We start from the raw sequence: 22,939 nt of genomic DNA on the forward strand, positions 1-22,939 counted from the left end.
CAAAAAATAGGAAGGTAAGGCATAGGGAGAGATAGAATAAGAAGAGGTAAGTAGAGGAATATAATTTTTTTTATTATGGAAATGGAACCCTTAAGGGTAATGGTGAGATCCAAAGTATAATCCAAAATATAACATAGTGGGGATGGGAAAGAGAAAAATGCAATGGTATTTATACTGTTGCATTCAGGAGAATGTTTAATGAGTAAACATATGAGTAAGAATATAGATAGAATATAAAATAATGAGTAAGAAAATGATAATAATAGTTTATGTTTACATAATGCTTTCACAAACATCTCATTTGATCAAATATTCCTATAGTCAAAGAAAAATTAATTCTCATATTTCAGTGGCTAAATTGGTGTCCCTTGGGCCTACCATGCATTTTCTTTTCAATAGATTATGGCTTATTTGGAAGCTTACTAAGTGACTTTAAATTTGTGGTCTGTGTGTTCTCATCAGTAGGTACTAAAAGAATATAGTAAAACCTCAAATAACCAAGATCCAATTTACCAGAACTCTCAATTAGCCTAATTAAAAAAAACTGGTCTACTTTTTATAAATCCAGTGTTTCTAAAAAGTTAACAAATATTAAGAATTTGTTAATTTCCCCAGCCCTGCAAGTAAAATAAAAAATACCACATAACCTACAATTGGAACATGCACACACAAACATGTGCACAGGGATACACACTCACACACACACACACACACACACACACACACACTCTTCAATCAGAATCAGAATGTCCCAGAAGCAGCACAAATTCAGCTCAGTCTCCCAGACCTTTTCCATCTATAATGAGAATTGATGTTCAGAACTATCCTACTAAAACCCTGCAAACACTTTATCAAAGAGAAGTTTGGTAATGTTCCCTGAAGACTGGACTTGAGCAAAACAAGTAAATCAGCTCAGATGTGTTAACAACATTTGCATCAAGGGTGAGTTGAAAAAGACTTTTTTGTTAACCTTGAATTAAACAGGAAATTTATTTAGCCAGATGTTCACATTTCACTAGGGTTTCAGTTATTTGGGGTTTTGTTGTATTTAAGGGCAATTTAGTAGAGAGGAATTTTTTACTTTCCTTGGCTCAGTCCACTTTTTTTTGTTTTTAAATTTTAAAGACTGGGTTTTTCTTCTCTTGCCCAGTCTGGAAGGGCAGGAAGTACAGGGGCTTCTCAAGTGCAGGATCCCACTGTGATCAACATGGGAGCTTTGACCCCATTCCATTTCCAACTTGGGCCAGTTTGCCCCTCCTTAAGTAGCCTCATGGCCTCCTTGCTCCTGGAGGTTCACCACACATATTAATATGAACTTAACTCAGACATCCTATCAGTGTAGCCCACTGCAGCCCAGAACTCCCAAGCTCAAAAGATCTGCCAGCCTCAGCCTCCCTGTTAACAGGGATTATAGGCATACTATCATAAATTCATACTGGCTACCCCACCCTATCCTTTATTTTAAAAAACATTTGGAAAAAGGAAAAATTTAACATCTACTGACTTCAGGAATTTACATCCTGTCAGAACTCATGTTGAACACTGTCTTGACTTTCTGAGCGCTTGGCATTGGCTTGGTGGAAAAACACTTGGCCTGGCATAAATCTACTCTCTCTTCATTTAGAAGCCTTTCACAGGACCTTTAGGACCTTCCCCTAAATCAGAGAGGAGAGTTTTCCTGACGTTTGTTTCCCTTATTTCAATTAAAGAGTTATTTATAGATGACGGTTTGGTTATGTCCCTCTTCTCCTAATGGGTGAAGGCATTTGTTCATGCCTCTTAAGAATGTGATTGCTGTTGAATACTTGAGTGATCTCTTTAGCAAATGCATGCAACTTGTTGATACCTGCCTTCTTTCAATTCCACAAGTCCTATGGAGGATCCACCCGACTTCCTCCAAGTCCTTGGAGATGCTTAGGTACACTGTTCTGTGCATATTCATCGTTACATGTTCTGATGTTGCGGAAACAACACTGGACTGAGATTTGGGGCACTCAGGTTCGATTCTCACTCTTGCCATTCTCTGACCTTGGGCAAATCACCTCACTTCTCTGAGGTCGGTTTCTTCAGTTGTAAAATGAGAGCACTGGCCTAGATGATTTAGTAAAAACAGAAGTATGCAGTATGCTGTGATTTTATCTTGTGCTGGGGTGAGGCGATCAACCCACAAGGCAAAAGTCCTTCATAGTCAAAATTAGCTTCCTTCCAATGTCTTAAATCTCATAGAAAGTTTAGGAGTTTGGAATGGGAGTCTGATCAAACTGCAGCTAAATGAGACCTTGTTACTTATCATTTGGGGATGAGAAGAGTAAATCAGTGGTGGCTATAAACCAGTCTGGGCTCTTCTCGTGGATTGTCCCAGCTCCAGGGGACTCGAGGGTGAGGCTTGGGAAACATGGCCTGTGGATGACCTACTTCCCAGTGCCATTGGATGGTTTTGTGCCTGCATAGCTTATGTAAATCCAGTTTTTCCTCTTCTTTTTTCTTGTTTTATGCATGTGGTTGAGCTTACCTAAGTTAAATGCATTTGTGATACAACTCTTATGTCGTATCTTTCATTTTTTTATTCTTCACTAGAGTAGATTGCAGTTGCTTCATTCATTTCCAACCTTGTGATCATCATGTTTTAGGGCAAGGAAATAAATAGTCTGTTTAAACCAGAGTATTTCTAATGATCAATCTGGACCCAGTTTCTTTGGGAAGCTAAAGTCTTATTGCACATCCTGTTACTTCTGTTCCCCACCCCCTTTCCTAGAATAACCCTTCTGCAGTCAGTTATTCCTAGCAATTATTTGTAACCATAAATCTATTAATGTTGAGAGAAATTGTCATGAGTGGCTTTTAAAAAATAGAGCTATGGTGCCCCTATGCTATGATGCACGTCTAGCTTCTGTTGTTGTTAGCAGGGGCTAACCACTAGCCTGGGAAGCCAGGGAATGAGTTCCCAGTTTGAGCTTACCCACTGAGGATTGGGTAACCTTGGGCAAATCACTTACCCCTTTCTGGATATAATTTTAACAAATGATAAATGGAAGTAAGACCATTTAACCCCAAGGGGTAGTGCTAAGATGAATAAGTGCAGTGATTGTAACTGTTAGCATGATTCACCAAGTACAACATAAATGCTTAATGATTTCGTCCTTATAAGCCCTTAAGTGAGAGCTACTAAGACTTCTAACTTGAGCATTTAAACAGTTGTTTTTTTCTTGGTGCAGGTGTTATTTGAACTTGCTCGGTATCATGCCCCTTCAACAATCTTTCTGGATGAACTAGAGTCAGTAATGAGTCAGAGAGGCACTACTCTGGGGTGAGTGAAGACTTGGCTTTCATTACAGAATAACAAATTTTTTGTTGTTATTTTTTCCCCTCTTGTGTGCCTGATGATCAGAAACCCATCAACATTTACCAGAAGAATGAGTCCATTAATAAGCCAACGCATTTTCAGCAAACAGATGGAAAGTCCTTTAAATTAGATCTTGTTAACTGAATAGATGCTTTAAATAGTTTCTTTGACTGGCAAAAATTTATCTTCCACCCAGGAGTGGTTTTCAGAACTAAAGATCATCCAGGCCCAATGTACCAGGCTGCCAGCATCATTCTGCTGGCATGAATGAGTTGGATGTAGCTGCTTTCTCTGGATCCAAGGACTGCCTCTCAGCCACAGAGCTGTCGTCCTCATCAGGCTCCAAAGAAGGGGAGGCTTATATTCCATGCTCTCACAAACTCCTCTCAAGAGAAAGTGCTTTTTGCTATTCTAGGCCAAGGTAGCAACCTTAGTTCTCTGTAACATCAGAAAAGGTATGCAGCATATCTAAAACAATATTCTACTTGCTGTGGCCAAAGATTCAATACCTCCTAATAACACCAACAAGAAAGAACAGCTGTCCAGCCTGTGAATTATTCTCCTTTTTTTTCTGAAAGATACTTTTTTTTTTAGTTTTGTGCCTTGATCAGAGTTGTTTCATAGTATCATAGAATCTTATAATTATAAGGAGGCCATCTTGTCCAACCTGGAGTCTCAGACCTGGCCTGGTCCTAGTCCTACCTGTATTTGTCCACCTAGTCCAACATGTATTTGAATTGGCTTCACCTCTATAGCATCGACAGCAGCTTCTTCATTTACCTCCAGAGACAGAGAACCCACTATCTTCCAGGCAGCATGTGTGGCTTTTGGACAATTCTTACCATTGGAAAACTGTTGGGCAGTTTTTCTTCTGTCAAACAAATCTATTTCCTTAAAATTTCCATCTGTTCCTAGTTGAGTCTCTGGGGCCAAGCAAAACAAATTTGCTTTGTTTTCCATGTGTTGACTTCTTCATATACTTGAAGATGGCTGTCATGTCCCCTGTCTCTTACCTAAGTCTGCTCTTCTCCATATGAAATATCTAGTTCATTCAACTGGTTCTTATATAGTATAGTCTCTAGGTCCTTCACCTTCCCAGTTGTCCTTCAGATGCATTCCATCTTGTCATTGTCCTATAAAATGTTAAATTGTACTGGAAGAAAATTTTAAGTGATATCTTTTTTTTGAATATTTTATTTTTTCTAATTACATGCAAAAACAATTTTAACATTCTTTTAACAATATTTTGAGTTCCAAATTGTCTCCCTCCCTCCCCTTCTCTCCTCCCTAAAGTGATATCTTTTTTGCTGTTTGGTTTTTTTGCGAGGCAATTGGGGTTAAGTGCCTTGCCCAGGGTCACACAGCTAGTAAATGTAAAGTGATATCTTTTAAGAAAATCCATACAATTAGGGAATAAGTAATTCCCAGAGACAAAATAGATCCACACTATGTTGCTATGCAAACTTTCTTACTCCTTTCTACATCCCCTACATAGAATCATAGACCTAGAGCTGGAAGAGACCTTAGAGGCCACCTTGGCCATCTCTTTCACTTTACAGATAAGGAAACTGAGGCCTAGAGAAAACAGGTGATTTGCCATGGGTCATATCGTTAGGAAAAGGCAGAGTCAGGATTTGATTCCAGATCCCACTGGATCGTGGCTTCTCTTACACTATGGCTTCTCTTACACCATGGCTTCCACCTTTGGGGCAAGAAATAGAAAACTCTTTTGTCCTCAAAAGTTGTTGTTCAGTTGTATCTGACCCTTTTTGACCCCATTTGGGGTTTTCTTGGCAAAGATACTGGAGTAGTTTGCCTTTTCCTTCTCCAGTCTTTTTACAGATCAGGAAAGTGAGTCAAACAGGGTTAAGTAATTTGCCTACAGTCACACAGCTAGTAAGTGTCTGAGGCTGCATTTGAACTCAGGTCTTCCTGACTCCAGGCCCAGCAGTCTATCCATTGTGTCACCTAGCTGTCCTTCAAAAGACAAGAATTTAAAAGCTCATCCTTTTAGCTAGGTCTAAAGAGACAAAGTGAAAACAAACAGCTGAGCAGCCTTCTGCTGATTTGGTCAATGCAGGTAGCCAATTTTGGTTATCTAAACCTAGGAAAAGAGGTTTTTTCTTTATTGACATGGTTTTTGGAGGAAAGGAAAGGAGTAGGAGACAAACTTAATTGTGCATAAAACTGCCTCATTTTTCCATTCTGACTGCATATGGAGTAAGCTTTACCTTCATTGTACTTATATTGGTTCTTCCATCAGAAGCACAGAAAACAACTTTGATTTGGCTATTAATGTCTCTTCTTGTGACAATTTAAGATCCCTAAAAATAGGCAGCCTATGTACATTGGTTTATAAAGAGACTATATAATACATATAATGCTACAGATGGACACAGCATCATTGCCTTTAATCCCCCAATAACACTCTTGTCTTCTGCTGTTTCCTAGTTTACTGCCAATCCTCAATTTGATGGCTTTTTTCTGTTAAATACCACCATCAGCATTCGCTCACTTCCATTCTGTTAATCTTTATGCCAAGATTAAACTAAGTCATATGCTTTTTGTTTTTGTTTGTTTGTTTTCAGTATCAGTGGCATCTCAGTGTAGTGAAATGAAGGGGGAATTTGACATGCTGCATGAGTGTTAGCTAGTATAACTTAATCATGGTTTGTAGTTGTAAAGAATTTGAAATAGTAATGAAGAGTTAGTTTATTGTGAGTTACACTGTTAGAAATAAAAGTGATGATTCCCCACACTTTGGACATTCATGCTTTTCTACTTCTCTGTAGGGGAGAGCATGAAGGAAGTCTTCGAATGAAGACAGAATTGCTAATGCAGATGGACGGATTGGCCCGATCCGAAGACCTTGTCTTTGTATTAGCAGCTTCCAATCTGCCATGGTAAGAGACTAGGCTGGTACATTTTGAATACATTTGCCTGAGCCTCTAAGCACAGATAAAGATTTTATCCAGAGAACTTAGAGAAAAGCTTTTATATTTGGTTAAAGCATTTGAAGATTAATTTGAAGCTTTTCTGTTAGGCTCTGCAGTTCTTACTACTTGTACCAAGTAAGAATCATTCTTAATAAAGAAAACATATGTTAGCCCGACCATATGCTAATATTTTAAATGATTACTTCCATTTTAAAGCCAAATTTTTAAAAATTATATTTAAGCCACACAAGACTTTTTTAAAGGTCCAAATACAGATGAATGTTTTATTAATATCATTATTTCACATTTGATTATAATGATGAACTAAACAAATTTTGTCTACTTCAGAGCCCTCATGTAAAGGACATCCATATATACTTGTACTAGTACTTGGTATGTTTATCATCTCAGTAATTTATTTTTTGTTTGTTTTTTGGCTTTTTTGTTTTTGTTTAAGATTATTTTGAGTTTTCAACATTCATTTCCACAAGATTTTGAGTTACAAATTTTTTCCCCATCTCTCCCCTCTCCCCCACCCCAAGATGGCATGTATTCTGATTGCCCCTTTCCCCAGTCTACTCTCCTTTCTATCATCCCACTCCCCCCAACACACACAGGGCTTTGACCTAGATCTATGAAGTACTTAAAACTCTATAGGGCTCAAAGAGTACTCCTGGAGTGGTGTGGTTGGATTTAATGGGCATATTTTTTAAAAGTTAAGAGGAAAATCTTTATCTAGAGCACAGTAAGTAGACAAATAAATATTATCTAATTGAATACATAATCCACCATTAGAATCCTGGTTTTAGGGTCAATCAAATAGTAAAGAGACTGAACCAAAAGGCCTGGAGAAGTGACAGTGACTTCTCTGGCCTCACGCCTGATTCATGGCAAAGACTGGATTAGGACCCAGATCTCCAAGCCCTTAGTCCATTTCTCTTCATCCATTTCACCTACAATGCTATATATATCCATACACACACACACACATATATATATACATATATATACATACATACACACATACATACGTATATGTTAAGAAGGTGAAAATGGGAATAAGAACACCTGCTCTCCTCAGAGTGACACAGTCATCATACAGGATAATGTCTGCAAAAGCCCTTGGAAACTCTCGAGTACTCTATAAATGCAAAGACAGGTATGTCATAAGAAAGAGTTAGTCATGTTCTCAGAGAGAATACCCATGATATTCTTGATTCTTCTGGTGAGTGGAGTAATCATTGACCTTTCTGGAGTTGAGGAAGTTCTTTCAGGCTAGTGTCAAACCTTATTTGGGGCATCTTTCAGGGCGGAGCACTCAGCTGTCCCTTAGGTTCTATTAACTTATTCATTCCACTCTGAAGAGGAGGAAGTTGGCTCCTTTCTCTAAAACCAAGCACATTATTTCTGTCTATTTAGCCCTTTCCCTGACCTGCTGTATCAGGGAATAATAGGCAGAGAAAGGAGAAATAACATCTCATCTGGGTCATTTCATGTGAAAATAAGCAGAGGAATAATAAATATTTCAACTTTAATATTATCATTTAAGGTAATAGGCAGGTTAGAAATGTTTAGTGTGCACAATTAGGGCTAATTTGACCTGCCTCAATTGCTGAGTATTCATAAACCTAGGCCTAGGAGTCCAGAGGGAAACAGGGTATTTAACAGAGCCATTATGGGAAATCCTATCTTTAGATGTCTACTTAACTCAATGATAATTTGCCCAAATAATGAAGATGCAAAGCAAGTTAAAGCTGACCTCTACTTAACTGTTAGCAGTAGGTTTGCAGCTTCCTGTATCCTCTGGGAAACCAAAGCCCCAGATTAAAACAACCAGAAATTTAGAAGAAATAATGAGAGTAAAATGATTTGCATTGAAGGTAAAGTTGTATTGGAAGTTGTCCTGAAGAAAAAAGTGAAGATAAAGCTGTAGTTAATTGATGGACTCTTGTTTCCTCTTTTGTCTGGCATTCACCCTGGTTTAAGCCTCCGTTACTTCTCCCCTGTACTGTTGTTGTTGTTCATACTTGGTTTTCGAAGAGAGGCGATCTCTTGCCTTGCTTGTGAATTGCATTTAAGTGAGGCAGAGTTGCACAAAGCTGTCAGCCTCACCCTCTCCTCCAGAGTCGTCAAAGTTCAGTGGCAAGACAATCACTTCCTGATCGGTGTCCCTGCCTTGTCTCTCCTTCTTCCAATGAAAAATTATCCAGTTGAAAAACATTTATTAAATATGCCCACTGTGTATCAGCCACTGAGACAAAACCTAAAGTTTATATTTTATTTACAAAAGCAGCACGTACGTGTAAAAGTAAATACAAATGAATACATATGAATACTTACAATATGAAAAATAAACTCAGCGTAATTTGCTGTGGGACTGGGGGGTGGAAACTGAGGGAATCAGGAGTGGCCTTCTTACACGCAGTGTTGCATTTCCCATATCAGTCTCTGCATAGGCTTTCCTCCATGACTGAAATTCTCTCTCACTTCACCTCTTAGTTTTTTTTAAAGCTTGTGAGATGAAGGCCTTTCCTGGTCTGCTTAGATACTAGTACCTTCCCTGCCAATTATTTTTTTGCATATATTTTGTATATCTATGTGTACAGATTGTCTTCCCCTATAAAATGTAAACTCTTTAAAGGCGGGGATGCTTTCATTTTTTGCCATTTTATCTCCAGCACTGAGCACAGTGCCTGCTACATATTGGAGCAGATACTTAAAAGTTGATTGACTGTATTCCCTGTAATACTTGTCAAAGTCTTCAGAACATGGCAGATACCGAGTAGATAATTTATGGTTGATTTGCTTGTGCTTTTTCTTGTCTCCTCTCATTAGTAATAAGCAGTAAGGTGTTTAGCACTAGCTTAAAATATCAGACTGTTCTTTTAAAAGTTTCTTTAACAAACCATTCATGCTTAAATAATTTCCTAGAGCGACTCTTGACAGCAGCAGTCACTCATACCACTTATGACACCAAAACTTTGATTTGTCAGCAATAAGTACTCCAGAAAGAAATATTTTGTTAGTCATTTCTTCGCATTTTTTCTTATAATAGCAGTGGCTTATAAAATCTAACCAGAATATGTTCCCATAGTACATAAATAGTAATGTATTGTGACAACTACAGAGCTATCTAAAAGCAACTCAAGAAGGCTGTATAACCACAAGATCTATACCCATTTATGTTTTCATTTTGATGGGTTCATTTGGCTGCTTGGTTGTGTCTGTGATGTCATCAGCACCTGGGCACTAAAGCATCTTTTGGAGTTCAAATCCGGCCTCGGACACTTATTAGCTGTGCAGCCTTAGGCAAGTCACTTAGCCCTGTTGATCTCAGTTTCCTCATCTGTAAAATGAGCTAGAGAAGGAGATGGCAAACCACTCTAGTATCTTTGTCAAGAAAACCCCAAATGGAGTCACGAAGAGTCAGATACAACTTAAAAAAAAGGCTGAAATGACCATCATACAACTAACCTTTTTAACCCAGAAACCTCTACTAGGGTCTATACAATCAACTGTCTCCATTGAGATCAATTGTCTTTTGTAGTTTATCCATTTGAATGGCTTTATAGTTTTGTGTGTAGTAACATGGAACTTTCCATGTACATTTTAAGCGATCTGAATTCAGAACAACTAGTTTGGGGCAAAGAGGATGATTTGAATTTTATTCAACTTGGGAACTATATGCCGTTTCCCCTTCTACCAACATTCACCTGTACCACTATAATAGCCATCTAATTGATCATTCTTTCCAATTCTTCCTCCACACAGCTTCTAAAACCATCTTCCCGAGGCATAGTGGGGTGATATCTGTTCCATGCTCAAATATGTTTAGTGGTTTTTCATTTTAAGATGAAATACACAATCCTCAGCCTGGCATTTAAGGCTCTACCCTTTCATGTTCTCCACGTCACAGCCAAACTGGCACTCTATTTCCGAAAGCCAACATCCCATCTTCCATTTCTATGCATTAGCTCAAAAATTCCTATTCCATAGACCTGAGAAGTATTGTTTCATCATGTTAGTCTATTAGAATCTTTATCTTCCTCAAGAACCGCTTCCCCTGATGCCTTCAGTTGTTCATGCTCTCTCCTTCTCAAATTGCCTTGGACGTACTTAACTGTGTTCATACCATATCCTTACCCTCATCTACCTAGGAAAACAAAAGCTCTTGGAGAGTGGGAACCTTTCCATTTTTATCTTTGTATATCCATTACCTGCCACAAAGCCTAGCATATAGGGGGGAAGGAGAAGGCAGTAAGCCCCTACTATGTGCTAGGCACTGTGTGTGTGTGTATATATATGTATGTGTGTATATATGTATATATATACACACACACATATATATATATACACATACATTTTTATGCATACATATATATTATATTATATATATATATGTTATATAGTATAATTATTATCTCATTTGTCCTTACAACCACCCTGCAGGATAGAAGTTGTTATCCCCGAGATGACCAGAGGTGGCATGTCTTGCCCAGTGTCACATAGCTAGTAAGTGTCTGAAACCAAATTTGAACTCAGGCCTTCCTGACTCCAACCCCAGCACTCTGTGCTCTGTGGCACCACTTAGCTGCCTAGATGTGTCTAAACAGATGTTTAATAAATACTAATTAAATCAAATCACTGTAGTAGCTGGTTCCTTACTTACACAAATGTGTTGCCACATTCACTTTTCTAGATTTTGGAAAACACAAATTCTGCTTTTTCTATAGCTGTTTCCCATTTGAATAGAAGGCGGGCATGAAGTATTTAAGATTAACAGTGCAGGGACCCCTCAATTAACAAATCCTCTGGGAAGCCTTCTTTATTTCTAAGTCAGACTTGTTAAATACAGAAAACTTCATCAGTTGTGTAAAGCATTGGTCATCTGGCTTCAGAGTTGACAGACTGCTAAACTAACTGCTGTAACCACAAGAACTGTTAATACATAATCCTAAATAGTTTGATGCAAATGAATTTGTACATCCCCCTGAGCTTTTAGGTCCAGGGAAACAGGGAAGTGGCATGGAAAGTGAGAAGAGATACACCAACCACAAGAGCCATGGCCAGGTCCTTCCCCTCATATATACATACATACTTACATACGCGCACGCGCGCACACACACACACACACACATATACATACACACATACATATACACACATATGTAATTTTTTGTTATTTTGAACTTGACAAATAGCAATATAAACATTTCCATATGCAAAGAACAGAAAAAAGATTACATGTGAACCTACAAATCTCCATCACATCTAGTTAGTTTCCTTTTTAAAAGTATATAATAAATTCAGTATGTTAGTTTCAGAGCTGCTCCGCTTGCCTGTACCTCCTTCTTTTCTGTGCATTTTTTTAAATGCTTCATTGATTTTCTTTTCTTTTGCTCTTTTTTGGTATCATTATAAGCATCTCTCGTCTTTTCTTTCCTCCAACTCTCCTATGTAAAAACCTTCCTTTGAAGCAAATAAACATAGACAAGCAAAACAGCTTCATTCATTGGCCATGTTTAAAAAAAAGTATGTTTCGTTCATGTGTCTAGTCTGTTACCACTTTGGAGGTGGGAAGTATGTATTGCTGTGGTTGGTAATTTCATTGGTCAAAGCTGCTTTCTTTTACATGTAGTAGTCATTGTATAAATTGTTCTCCTGGTTCTTCTCACTTAGTTCTGCAAACTCATAAAAGTCTTAACAAATTTCCCCAAATCCATCCTATCTCCCACTTCTTATCATGCAACAATAATTCATTATGTTCATACTCCATAATTTGTTTTGTCCCCAGTTGATGGGTACTCCCTTAGTTCTCTGCTATGAATAGTGCTCCCGTAAATATTTTTGTACATATGGGTCCTTTTCCTCTTTGTTATATCTCTTTGGGTTATACACATAGTAGTGGCATCTCTAGGTCAAAGTCACAGTTTAGTGACTTTTTAGGTATGGTTCCAAATTGCTTCCCAGAATGGCTAGACCAGTTCACATCTCCATCAGTGGTGCCCAGTGTCCCTCACTTCCCATATCCCCCTAAACGTGTGTAATTTTATTTTTCAGTCATCTTTGCCATTCTGATGGACATGACTTTTATTTTCAATTAACAAGCATTTATTTTCTTTTCCTCTTTCTCTACCCGCCTCCCCATCACCACCTTATTGAATAATAAGAAACGAAGGAAAGAAGGAAAGAAAGAATCATCTTGAGTTTATTAGCTTTCTATCAGGAAGTGGGATTCTGATGGGTGTGAGGTAGAACTTTAGACTTCCTCTATATATTTGATGGGATTTCCCCTGGCTGTTTGCAGAATTTGTTACTTGCTGTTGAAATCTTTCAATTTAACCACTATACTGTATCTTGGAGTTTGAAAAGTAGAGTTGTTATTTTTCCTGGAGGATATATGTGACTTTTATTAAGCAATGTTTGATTTTCTGTATCCAGAAAATTCTGAGCAGTTTTCCTTTATTTTCCTTCATTATAGCATCAAGGTTTTGTTTTTGTTTTTGTCATGTCCTCCTAAGGAAACTTATGATCCTTAAATTCTGTCACCGAGGTCAATTTCTTTGGGTAGTACAGAGTCCATGCATTCATTTAATATTATTACTTTCTGCTTCTCTTTCTCCAAGTTTTCCTCCACTGCAGTATTTTTGTGTTTCATATTTGTTATTCTCCTTTTCACTTCTTTAGAAAAACTTTCCGCTTTTGGTTCAATATTTTTGGTTTTGCTAATTGAGTTTTTAAATTTTACTTTGAGAACTCTTCATTCTGAGCAATATTCACTAATTTCTTCTGTTATGGATTTTATTTATCATTTGAACCATTTTGAAGTTTCTTGTTGTTCCTTGTTCTCATAGGAGTCCCCAGGGATTCCACTTAAGCATCGAGTCATTTTTACTTCATCTTAGAATATTTTCAAGAGCTTTGTAATCTCTTTCAGGATTTAGTACTCATCTTTCCTTCTGTTTTTAGGGTCTTCTTTGTTGATCTATCTGCTTGTGCTCTGGGCTTTGAAACAAAGTTTTTTCCTCTTGAAATCCTTGGTAATTAAGCCTTTTTCCCCTTATTTTCTCTTCTCACTTTCTATTTGCTGGTGGGTACACCTCCAAGACTGGACAGCAAAACTACCTCAGCCTCTTTAATCACTGGGGGAAACAGTGTTCACCAGTCTGGGTCTCTGCCTTGAGTAACCTCTTAGGGGGTCAGGAATTGGCCCAAACAGAGTTCTCAGTCCTCTTTACTACAGGCCCCACACAGCCACAAATGCTTCCCCCCACTTCTATCCCAATTCCTCTCCTGGCTATCTTTTTTAACTCTTCAGAGCTGGGCTGATACTTTTTTCATGGTTGGAGGAGGGCAGAAACAGTGTTCCCAACAAAGTTTCTGTAGGCTTAAGGGTTCCCTAACATAAAACTGGATTCACTCAGGAGGCAGCATATTTTCCACCATCCTCTCCTCTCTTTGGCTGGACAGAATCAATGTTTTCTACTTGTAGCAGGGTAGTAGGGCAGACAGAGAGTGAAGTGAGATGGCAGAGTTTCTGCAGCGTGGGAGAATTCCAAAATGGACCACAAGTACTAGCCCCTGTGTTAGCTTGTACTGCCCTGATGCAACTATAGAGGCTTACGGGAGAAGGGTACTGAATGAACACTTTAAAAATTCTCCAGTGATAATTTATAAGGATTTTTACCTTTCTGGCATTCTCTCTTCTTTGTCCCATGGAGTCAGCTGTAATTGGTCTACATATGATGAATAATTCCTCTTTTTTTAAAAGAGGTTTTGAAAGTTAAGGATATCTGGAGAAAGTGTTGAACTCGCCATCTTTTTGGTCACAAGACCGTCTTGATCCTTTTTCGTTGGTTGCCAATGGTTTGTTCCTTTTATTCATCCTTTCCTGTCATTGCTGCTTTTTTTTAACTTACAGTTGCATGGTGAATTTTAAACCATCCTTTTAATTTTAAATCTAGTTTTATCATTTCATATTAAATGTGCTTTTCCTGTAAGCAGCATAATTTATGGATTTTGTTTAAATCTAGTCTATAACTATTTTTTAATTAGAAGAATTAATATTATTCACATTAAATTTTATAAATGTTATTGGGTTTGTCTTCTGGCATTTTTAAATTTTTGTTCCTGAAGACAGATGTTTTCTGGAAGGACTGAGTTTTATCTTCTATGACTATTTTTACTATGAAGACTAATTAATAAACTAAATTTACATTTCTGACTTTTATCCTCTTAATTCATTATGACTCCCTGTGAAGCTTTATCCTCTTTTTTGTTAAAGATAGAAATTGAGCTTTGAGGATTATCACGTCTCTTCTTCAACCCTCTTCTTTTTTAATGTTGGCCTTTTCTTGTCAACTTAAAACACTTACTTACAAATATGAATATATTTCAACTTAACATTTCTTTTTTTGGTAATCATAATGTTCATTTTAGCATCTTATTTTCTAACTTGTTTCTATTTCAATGGAAAAGATATATTTTATATGTCTTATTTTGGAATTTTTAATTGGGAATTTTGTAGATAAATTCTTCGAGTTCTTTCTGGTTTTTGAAAGATACTATTTTACCTTTAAACAGTGTGCTTGGATTTGCGAGATATGTAATCTTCAGATCAATGCCTGTGCTTTTAAGACATATATATATATATATACACATATATATATACACACACACACACATATACATACATACATACATACATACATATGTATACTTGCCCAGCTTTATCTTTGATTTCTTTTGATGAGATTCTGATTTTTTCTGTGTAATTTTAATGCGTAAGTCATTATTTGTCCTCAGACTTTCAAATATAATACTTATTTGCCTTGGAAAGAATACTATCTAAGAGTAAAAAGAACTAGGTACAAATCCTGAATCTGACACTTACTAGTTGTGTGATCCTAGGCAAGTTATATTACCTCTTTAATCTCCACTTTTCTCATCTGTAAAATGGGAATAATAATACTTTCCTTATCTGTCTCACAGGTTCTTGTGAAAAAAAAAATTACTCGTAAAACTTCAAATCATTATAGAAATGTGAGTAATGATGTTATTATTAGAGACGTACATTTTTGGATTTTTCCATTGCAGTGGTCTATCTTCCACTTGCAGAATTTTACCTATTTTGTGAGTTGTTTTTTTAATGCTGATAATTTTTTCCCAGTTACTTTCTCATAAGATGTATGGTTGGTTTGGTTGTTGCTGACCTAAAATCTTAATTAAGGTTCACATTTCTTGCCTTATCTCTCAAGTCTTTAGTCGCTTTTAAAATTCTTTGGAAATCTGAACATAGTCTCATTTGTAATTTCTTTATTCATTGATCTTTGCTTAACTACATTTATTTTCTAATTTTTTTGCTTCCATTGATGTTTCAGTTCTTTTATGTTACTTGTTTTTATTAATTCTTATTTTATCCTACTATCAGTGGGATTTATTTTAATTTTTGTTAGACTATTTGATTCCTTTAATTCATTAATTACAATTTTTTTTATCATTTGAAATTTCTTGCACTGTTTGTCATGGTATTTCAGCATACATTGCTGCAGATGTTTTATCTCTTGAGTATTTTGTCTTGTAGAATGTCTTTATTTCATTAGAGTTTTCCTCTGATTTGCTCTGCTGGACCCTTCAGGGCTGCTCCACTCAAGTCTTTAGCTGGACTCTCTGGGCCTGCATGGCATCTCCTATGGAAGGAACTGCTCTGCTATAAGATGCCATTGCTAGTGGAGGTGGGGAATGAGAAATTCCTTCTTCTCTACTTCTCACTCCCATTATTTTCTGGTAGAGTTGAAAAGGGAAAGGTGAAGAATAAATCCCTCTCAAGACTCACTTCCTTCTTAGATGTCTCTCTTCCCAAATGCCAGAGATGACTGTCCTCAAAGTTATGATGTGCTTTTTAAGGCCACCAAAGGCATGGCCAGTCATTGGCTTTGTTCAGTTGTTTTCAGTCCTGTCTGACTCTTCATGACCTCATTTGGGGTTTTCTTGGCAAACACTGAAGTGATTTGCCTTTCCTTCTCCCACTTATTTTACAGTTGAGGAAACTTGTGACCTGACCAGGGTCACACAGTAAGTGTCTGAGGCCAAATTTGAACTCAGGAAGACGAGTCCTCCTGACTTTAGACCCGGCTCTGTATCCACTGCACCATCTAGCTGCCCCATCAGTCAATGGCCAGCTACTGTATAATTCTATTAGTTTAGCTGGGGCATGTCTTTACTTCTAAGTCTAAACAATTCCTTTACAAGCTATGAATGGCTCACTTCCAGTTTCATACCTTTTTATAAAATGTGCAAATAGGTCACTGAGGATATGATCCACTAGTGTTAAAGTCTAAAAAGGGCAAAACCTTAACACTTCATTGTATCTGTTACCCTGGGGGACTCAATTTATCAGGAGTACCCTGATACACATATTATCTTGAATGGTTTTTCTTGTTCTTATTTTTATAGGACTTTTTCATTAAAAAAATCCTCCTCTCCTTTTAAACTTTTTTTAGAGTTCTTAAATATGAAGGCAACTTAAGTGCTAGAATCCTGGAAATTTAAGATTGTCTTCTCCTCCCTTAGCCCCCTTGACAGAATTGTCCTGTCTCTTATTTTGGTATAAAGTTATAAATTTTAGCAGTTACTGCAAAGTGCTAAAGGCCTACTTTTTATTTTGCTTCTTCTGTTGGTCACGGCCTTTGTTCTTCTTTATTAATTCCTGATTATCACCTTCTTTGACATCCTCCTTGTTTCTTCTCCCTCCCAGGTCAAAGGACAGTATAAGGGCTTCTATTGCTTCCTGGGTATTTAACCTCCATATCTCAGCAAACTTTCCGGCCTAATTTTTTTATTCCTTCTGCCAGACTTACCTTTCCTCCATTCAAGGGGTGGCTGTGGTAAGAAGAACATGCTTTGCAAGAGAGTCTTATGGAACTAGGACCATATAAACTACAAGAGTCTTTGGGTTGGATAGGCAGTCATAGTAGGCAGCTGGCCTGTGGGTGGGAGACTCAGTAGTAAACAATCTGGCTAAAAGCAAGACTATTGGGACACAAAGGGCTGAATACTGGGCCAGAAGGCTGAGTGGGCTGGAAGAAGGAACTATGGACACAGTGGAATGTTCAAGCTGGATGCTGTGGCAGTGACAAAGGACTAAGATGGCTAGCAGTGAGAGAACAACCATACCCTGGCAGGGTCAGTGGTGGACGGAGGAGCATTGAGATCCTCCTCTTCCTTCTGACTCCTATATAACTCTTGGAGAATGAAGTTCAATTTGGAGGGCACTTTTATATATTGTTGAAGGAATCTGGGTGTAACTTATTCCACTGCAGATGATTCTTATCGTAGAATATTAGCTCTTGACTCCCTCTTCCAAACCCACTCAGACTATAAACTGAGCTTAGGTGGCTACTTCTCTTGGGGTTCTAGAGGTAACTCTGAGGTGTTGGGGGAGGGGTCCTCCACGTCTATTGTTCAAGCCTCCATTTGGTGCCTTCACCCTGGTTTCATTCAACGAGTTACATCATTGTCAGTTTAACTACTTTTTTTCTTCCTGAAAATGAATTAACCACTTAACATCAATTAGGTTTTATAAAGGGATATTTGTTGAGGAACTATAGCAAAGACAGAATTTTAATATTATTCGCTCCTCTTGTCTCCCAACTAGGGCATACTTTCCCTTTTATTACACCTACTTGGTCCCTAGGGAAAGCGGATCAAAATTCATGCGGTGAATATCACACATTCTGCCCATCAAATTCACTTCTGTATATGTGGCCATAGCCATTGCATGGGTCACTTCCCCTGCCTGTGGGGCACGATGTTTTGGGTTCCAAGTAGATGCAGTGCTCACCTGAGTCAAGCACATTGTTCCTCAGGGCTAGTTCCTCAGTGAGTTTGGCTGCTGTGGCTTCCAGCAAACTCTGCTGTGGACCATAGTTGCTGGACATTTTACTTGTGTTGCTGTGTGGCAGTGAGACATGGGAATACAGCTGCCTTCTAGGAATTAAAGATGAGTCAAAAAGTACACTAAAGGCAGTGAAGGGGTAGTGAGTGACATGGTCAAAGAATTCGTCAAAAGATATAATGGTACCAGATGGCCAATAGTGTTTATTTTACCCTACTACCTACTTTCTGCGTGTGTGTGTGTTTACCCTTGTGGAGCTGGGACAGCGAGTGTTGTTAAAATTATGTGAGCTGGTAAATGTTTAGTGCTCATTTATCAAGATTAAAGCCCTCTGTTTTCCTTTTCAATAACAAATTTACTATACCAGGTCGACAGGTTTTATAAACATCTGTGTAATCTTTCTGTTCTGGTAGCTGAATCCTAAGAGAGAGCTTTAAGGTGGTTGTTGGTGGTGGGTTTTTTTTTTTGCCACATTCCATGTTTTATGTATGCAGGGACTGGTATTATGCCTGAGCAGAATAGAGGTCCTTCTATGGGTTGTGACTTTAGGGATTCCAGCAGGGGTCTTTCTGCTCCCCCTCCCCCTCACAATTCTTCCCTTGTTTGCTCATTTATGCCTAAAATCCCATTAATACACGTTTTTCATTCTTGCACTAGAGAGAAGGCCCAAATGAAATTATGCCAGGGAAATATAATAGTAGCTTAAATTTGTGCTCAGGTAAAAATGATTGCGATCAGATGATTTCCGTGAAAGAGGCTTTCGTAGAAGAAAGAGGGAGGAAACAGGAGGACGTTGGCTTCCTGAATGGATGAGATGAAGTGTCACCGTAGAGCACAACAGGAATAGGAGGCTCCTAAAGGTTAATATTTTGGACTTCAGAATTTGGGGTTGTTGGGTTTTTTTAGATACGTGTTGTTTATTTTATTTTTAGTTTACACCGCTCAGTTTCACAAGTTTTTGAGTTCCAGATTTTCTCCCCCCCCCCACTTCCTTGCCCTCTCCCCCTCCAAGATGGCGCGTGATCTGATACAGGTTCTACATATACCTTCACATTAAACTTATTTTCCCAATAATCAAGTTGTAAAGAAGAATTACAACCAATGAAATGAATCATGAGAAAGATAAAACAAAACCAAAAATAAAATAAAATGAAAAAAGAGGGAGCAAATAATATGCTTCAATCTGCATTCAGACTCTGTAATTCTTTCTCTGGATGTGGATAGTCTTTTCCATCATGAGTCTTTTGAAGCTGTCCTTGCATTGTTGAGAAGAGCCAAATCTATCAGCCAGACATCACAGAAGCAATGTGTCTGTGGTTGTGTACAGTGTTCTCCTGGTTCTGCTCCCTTCACTCATCATCAGATCATATAAGCTTCTCCAGGTTCTTATGAAGCCCATCTGCTACTCATTTCTTATAGCACAATAGTATTCCATTACATTCATACACTACAATTTGTTTAGCCATTCCCCAATTGATGGGCATCTCCTTGATTTCCAATCCTTTGCCACCACAAAAAGAACTGCTATAAATATTTTTGTACATATGGGTCCTTTTCCAATCCTTTGCCACCACAAAAAGAACTGCTATAAATATTTTTGTACATATGGGTCCTTTTCCCCCTTGTGTGATCCCTTTGGGATATAGTCCTAGAAGTGGTATTGCTGGGTCAAAGGGTATGTGTTTTTTATAGCCCTTTGGGCATAGTTCCAAATTGCTCTCCAGAATGGTTGGATCAGTTCACAACTCCACCAACAATGCAACAGTGTTCCAATTTTCCCACATCTTCTTCAACACTTGTCATTTTCCTGTTTTGACATGTTAGCCAATCTGACAGGAGAGATGTGGTACCTAAGAGTTGTTTTGATTTTACATTTCTCTAATCAATAGAGATTTAGAGCATTTTTTCATATGATTATAGATATCTTTAATTTCCTCCTCTAAAAATTGCCTGTTCATATCCTGTGACCATTTCTCAGTTGACTACTGCCTTGTGTACCTAACCTATTCCACTGATCCACCACTCTGTTTCTTAGCCAGTGCCAAGTAGTTTTGATGACTGCTGCTATGTAGTACAGTTTATTATCTGGTATGGCTAGGCTACCTTCCTTAGCATTTCTTTTCATCAACTCCCTTGATATTCTGGATTTTTTGTTCTTCCAAGGTTGTTGGTTTTTTAAATCCATCATAGAAAATACCATAAAAATACTCAACAAACAATAAATTCAAGATTTGCTATGTCCATTGCTTTGTACTTGCCTCTTGAAGAAAATATTCATGACGTGCAGGAATAAGTCTTCCGAGTAGTCTGTACATCTTTGGCCTCTTTCATTTATTTGACTGAGCCATATTTTCTTATGTTTGTTTGCTTTTTTACCATCCTCCTCCATAGCCACCTTTTCACTGATGTCATAGAGTGTGTTTTTAACGTGCATTTCTTAAAATTTTGAGTTCCAGATTCCCTCCTTCTCTCCAGCTCCTCCCCTACTCATTGGGAAGGCAAGCCATATCCATTGTGTGTGTGTGTGTGTGTGTGTGTGTGTGTGTGTATATGTGTCTTCACAATGTACTTCTGGGCTAGCCCTAGCCATGGTGCATGATGATCCGTCACCATTCTGAGGTGATATCTCTTTCATTCCTACAGCGCCACCATTAAATATTGGAGACGGTGTTAAGGAAACCTTGGAAGGTCCAAAAGACTAGCACTGTGGGATTTAGAGCTAGAATACTTCATGATCACCTGGCCCAGGGATTCTTAGCCAAAAGTCATGGACATGGCCCTTTGGCAGTTTGGTGAAGCCTAAAACCCTTTTCTCAGAGTAATGAGTAGTTATCTACATGAGGGAAATGCTAAATTTCAGTTACGAGCTAGTGAAAATAAAGATGTAAATTGTTCCCATACAAGTTTACAGGTTCCCTGATATCTACCCATGGATCCCAGGTTAAGAATCCCTTATCTTTTCCAACCCCCTCATTTTACATGTGAGGACATAGGCCCAAAGAGGTAAAGAACCTCGCCCGCAATCTCATAGGTAGTATGTAGAAGAGTAGGAATTCGAACCCATTTCTCCCGATTTCAAATCTAGTGACACAAGTGTATCCCAGGGTTGTTGAGTGATTCCAATGTATGGATTCATGATCTCTGTAGACCACCTTGGTCGTTGTTCAGTTTAAGACTGATCTAGTGACCACCATTGAGAAAAGCCCACAGCTGATGAGCCCAGGGGTGCTAAGCTATTTGTTCTGTAATGTTTAAAGAATTTTGATGTGTCTAAATTTATTTATGCATCATTGTCTTGGATAACTTAGGGCCTTGGAGGTTTCGCATTGGAAGTATTGAGAACAGAAATCAGAGCAAGAAGGAACTGTTGTTGTTGTGGTAGTTTAATCATGTCTGACTCTTCGTGACCCCATGGACCATAGCACACTAATACTGTCTGTGGGGTATTCTTGGCATACTGGAGGGGTTTGTCTTTTCTTCTTCCAGTGGATTATGGCCAACAGGGGTGAAGTGACTTGCCCAGGGTCACACAGCTAGTAAGTGGCTGAGGCCAGATTTGAATTCAGATCTTCCTGAGGCTAGGCCCAGCACTCCATCCTCTGAGCCGCCTAGCTGCTCCTCCAAGAAGAAACTAGGGGGACTCTTAATTTTGGTGGCTACAAGTTTATTTTTCTTCTCTAAAGAATGATGATCCCATGATACATTTCATTTGTCCTTTGTTCTCTCCCTTGTATGACTTTTATTATTGGTGTCATTAAAAGTGCATTCATCCAGCAGGGCTGTCATCATTTCATTTATGTTGTGCCTACCAGCAGTTTTGAAGTAAATCTCTTTCTTTAGGGCATTAGCTGATCAATAGAACCATCACCAAGGGGCCTTTTTATCACCTACCTCTGCATTAAACAATTTTCTCATGGCATTGTTGGGATTTGGAGCTTGTTCCTTAAGGCCAGAGATGGGTCTTGTTGGGCTAGGTGGGCAAAGGAAAGAGAACGAGGCCTCTTGCAGATGAATCTCTCTTTCTGCGGGCCCCATCTTGCTCCAGACCAGACAAAAATACAGCAGCTTTTTGTCTTGCACAGTTCTGTGAGTAGGGTCATGATGCTCCTGCTCCACCAGGCTTAGAACCTTAAAACCCTCTTTGACAACTCCCTTTCCTTTTCCCCAAGCGCCTAATCAACTACCAAGCCTCAATTCTTCCTTCTGGGAGTCTCTTGAATGGATTCTTTCTTTCCCCTTAGCACTGCTACCACCTTAGTCTAGGCCTTCTTTCAGTTCCATCCTCCATGTCACTGCCAGGGTCAGCGCTCCAGTGGGATTTGTGATCTCATCCATACAGATACTTTCTCCAACAGCGCAGATCATACCTCATCGATATCTTATCATTGTCTCATCCTCTAGGATTCTTGCCCCCTTTCTTCCCTAATTCCTGCACACAGGACCTGCCTAACAGTGAAGGTGCTCTGAAACTTACTAGGTACACAATTATAGGAAAGGCATTTTCCTTCCCAAATCTGTCCCCTGAACTGAAAATGGGGATGATAACATCTCACTGCCTCGCTCAAAGGGTTGTTTTGAGGAAAGGGTTTTATAAACCTCAGAGCACTAAATAAATGAGAGTAACAGCTATCAATGAACAAGCATTTATCAAGTGTCTACTATATACCATTCTAGGAGCTAGGGATACAAATACGAAGAATAAAGCAATCCCTCCACTCAGGAAGGCTTGCATTCTCAAGGAGGGGCGAGGGGGACAAGTATGTA

At 38.5% G+C, this 22,939-nt stretch overlaps 1 protein-coding gene across 3 annotated transcripts in view; it reads left to right on the forward strand.

Moving 5' to 3' along the window:
* KATNAL2 (katanin catalytic subunit A1 like 2) overlaps positions 1 to 22,939 on the forward strand; it is a 57,469-nt gene that overhangs the window by 24,886 nt on the left and 9,644 nt on the right. For all 3 annotated transcript variants that reach the window (XM_036740928.1, XM_036740929.1, XM_036740930.1), the window contains exons 10-11: positions 3,216 to 3,307; positions 6,136 to 6,246. In XM_036740928.1, coding sequence (XP_036596823.1) covers positions 3,216 to 3,307; positions 6,136 to 6,246 — 203 coding nt within the window. The remainder of the gene's footprint in view (positions 1 to 3,215; positions 3,308 to 6,135; positions 6,247 to 22,939) is intronic.

The sequence above is a fragment of the Trichosurus vulpecula genome, chromosome 1 (assembly GCF_011100635.1).
Source record: "Trichosurus vulpecula isolate mTriVul1 chromosome 1, mTriVul1.pri, whole genome shotgun sequence".
Classification (NCBI taxonomy): domain Eukaryota; kingdom Metazoa; phylum Chordata; class Mammalia; order Diprotodontia; family Phalangeridae; genus Trichosurus; species Trichosurus vulpecula.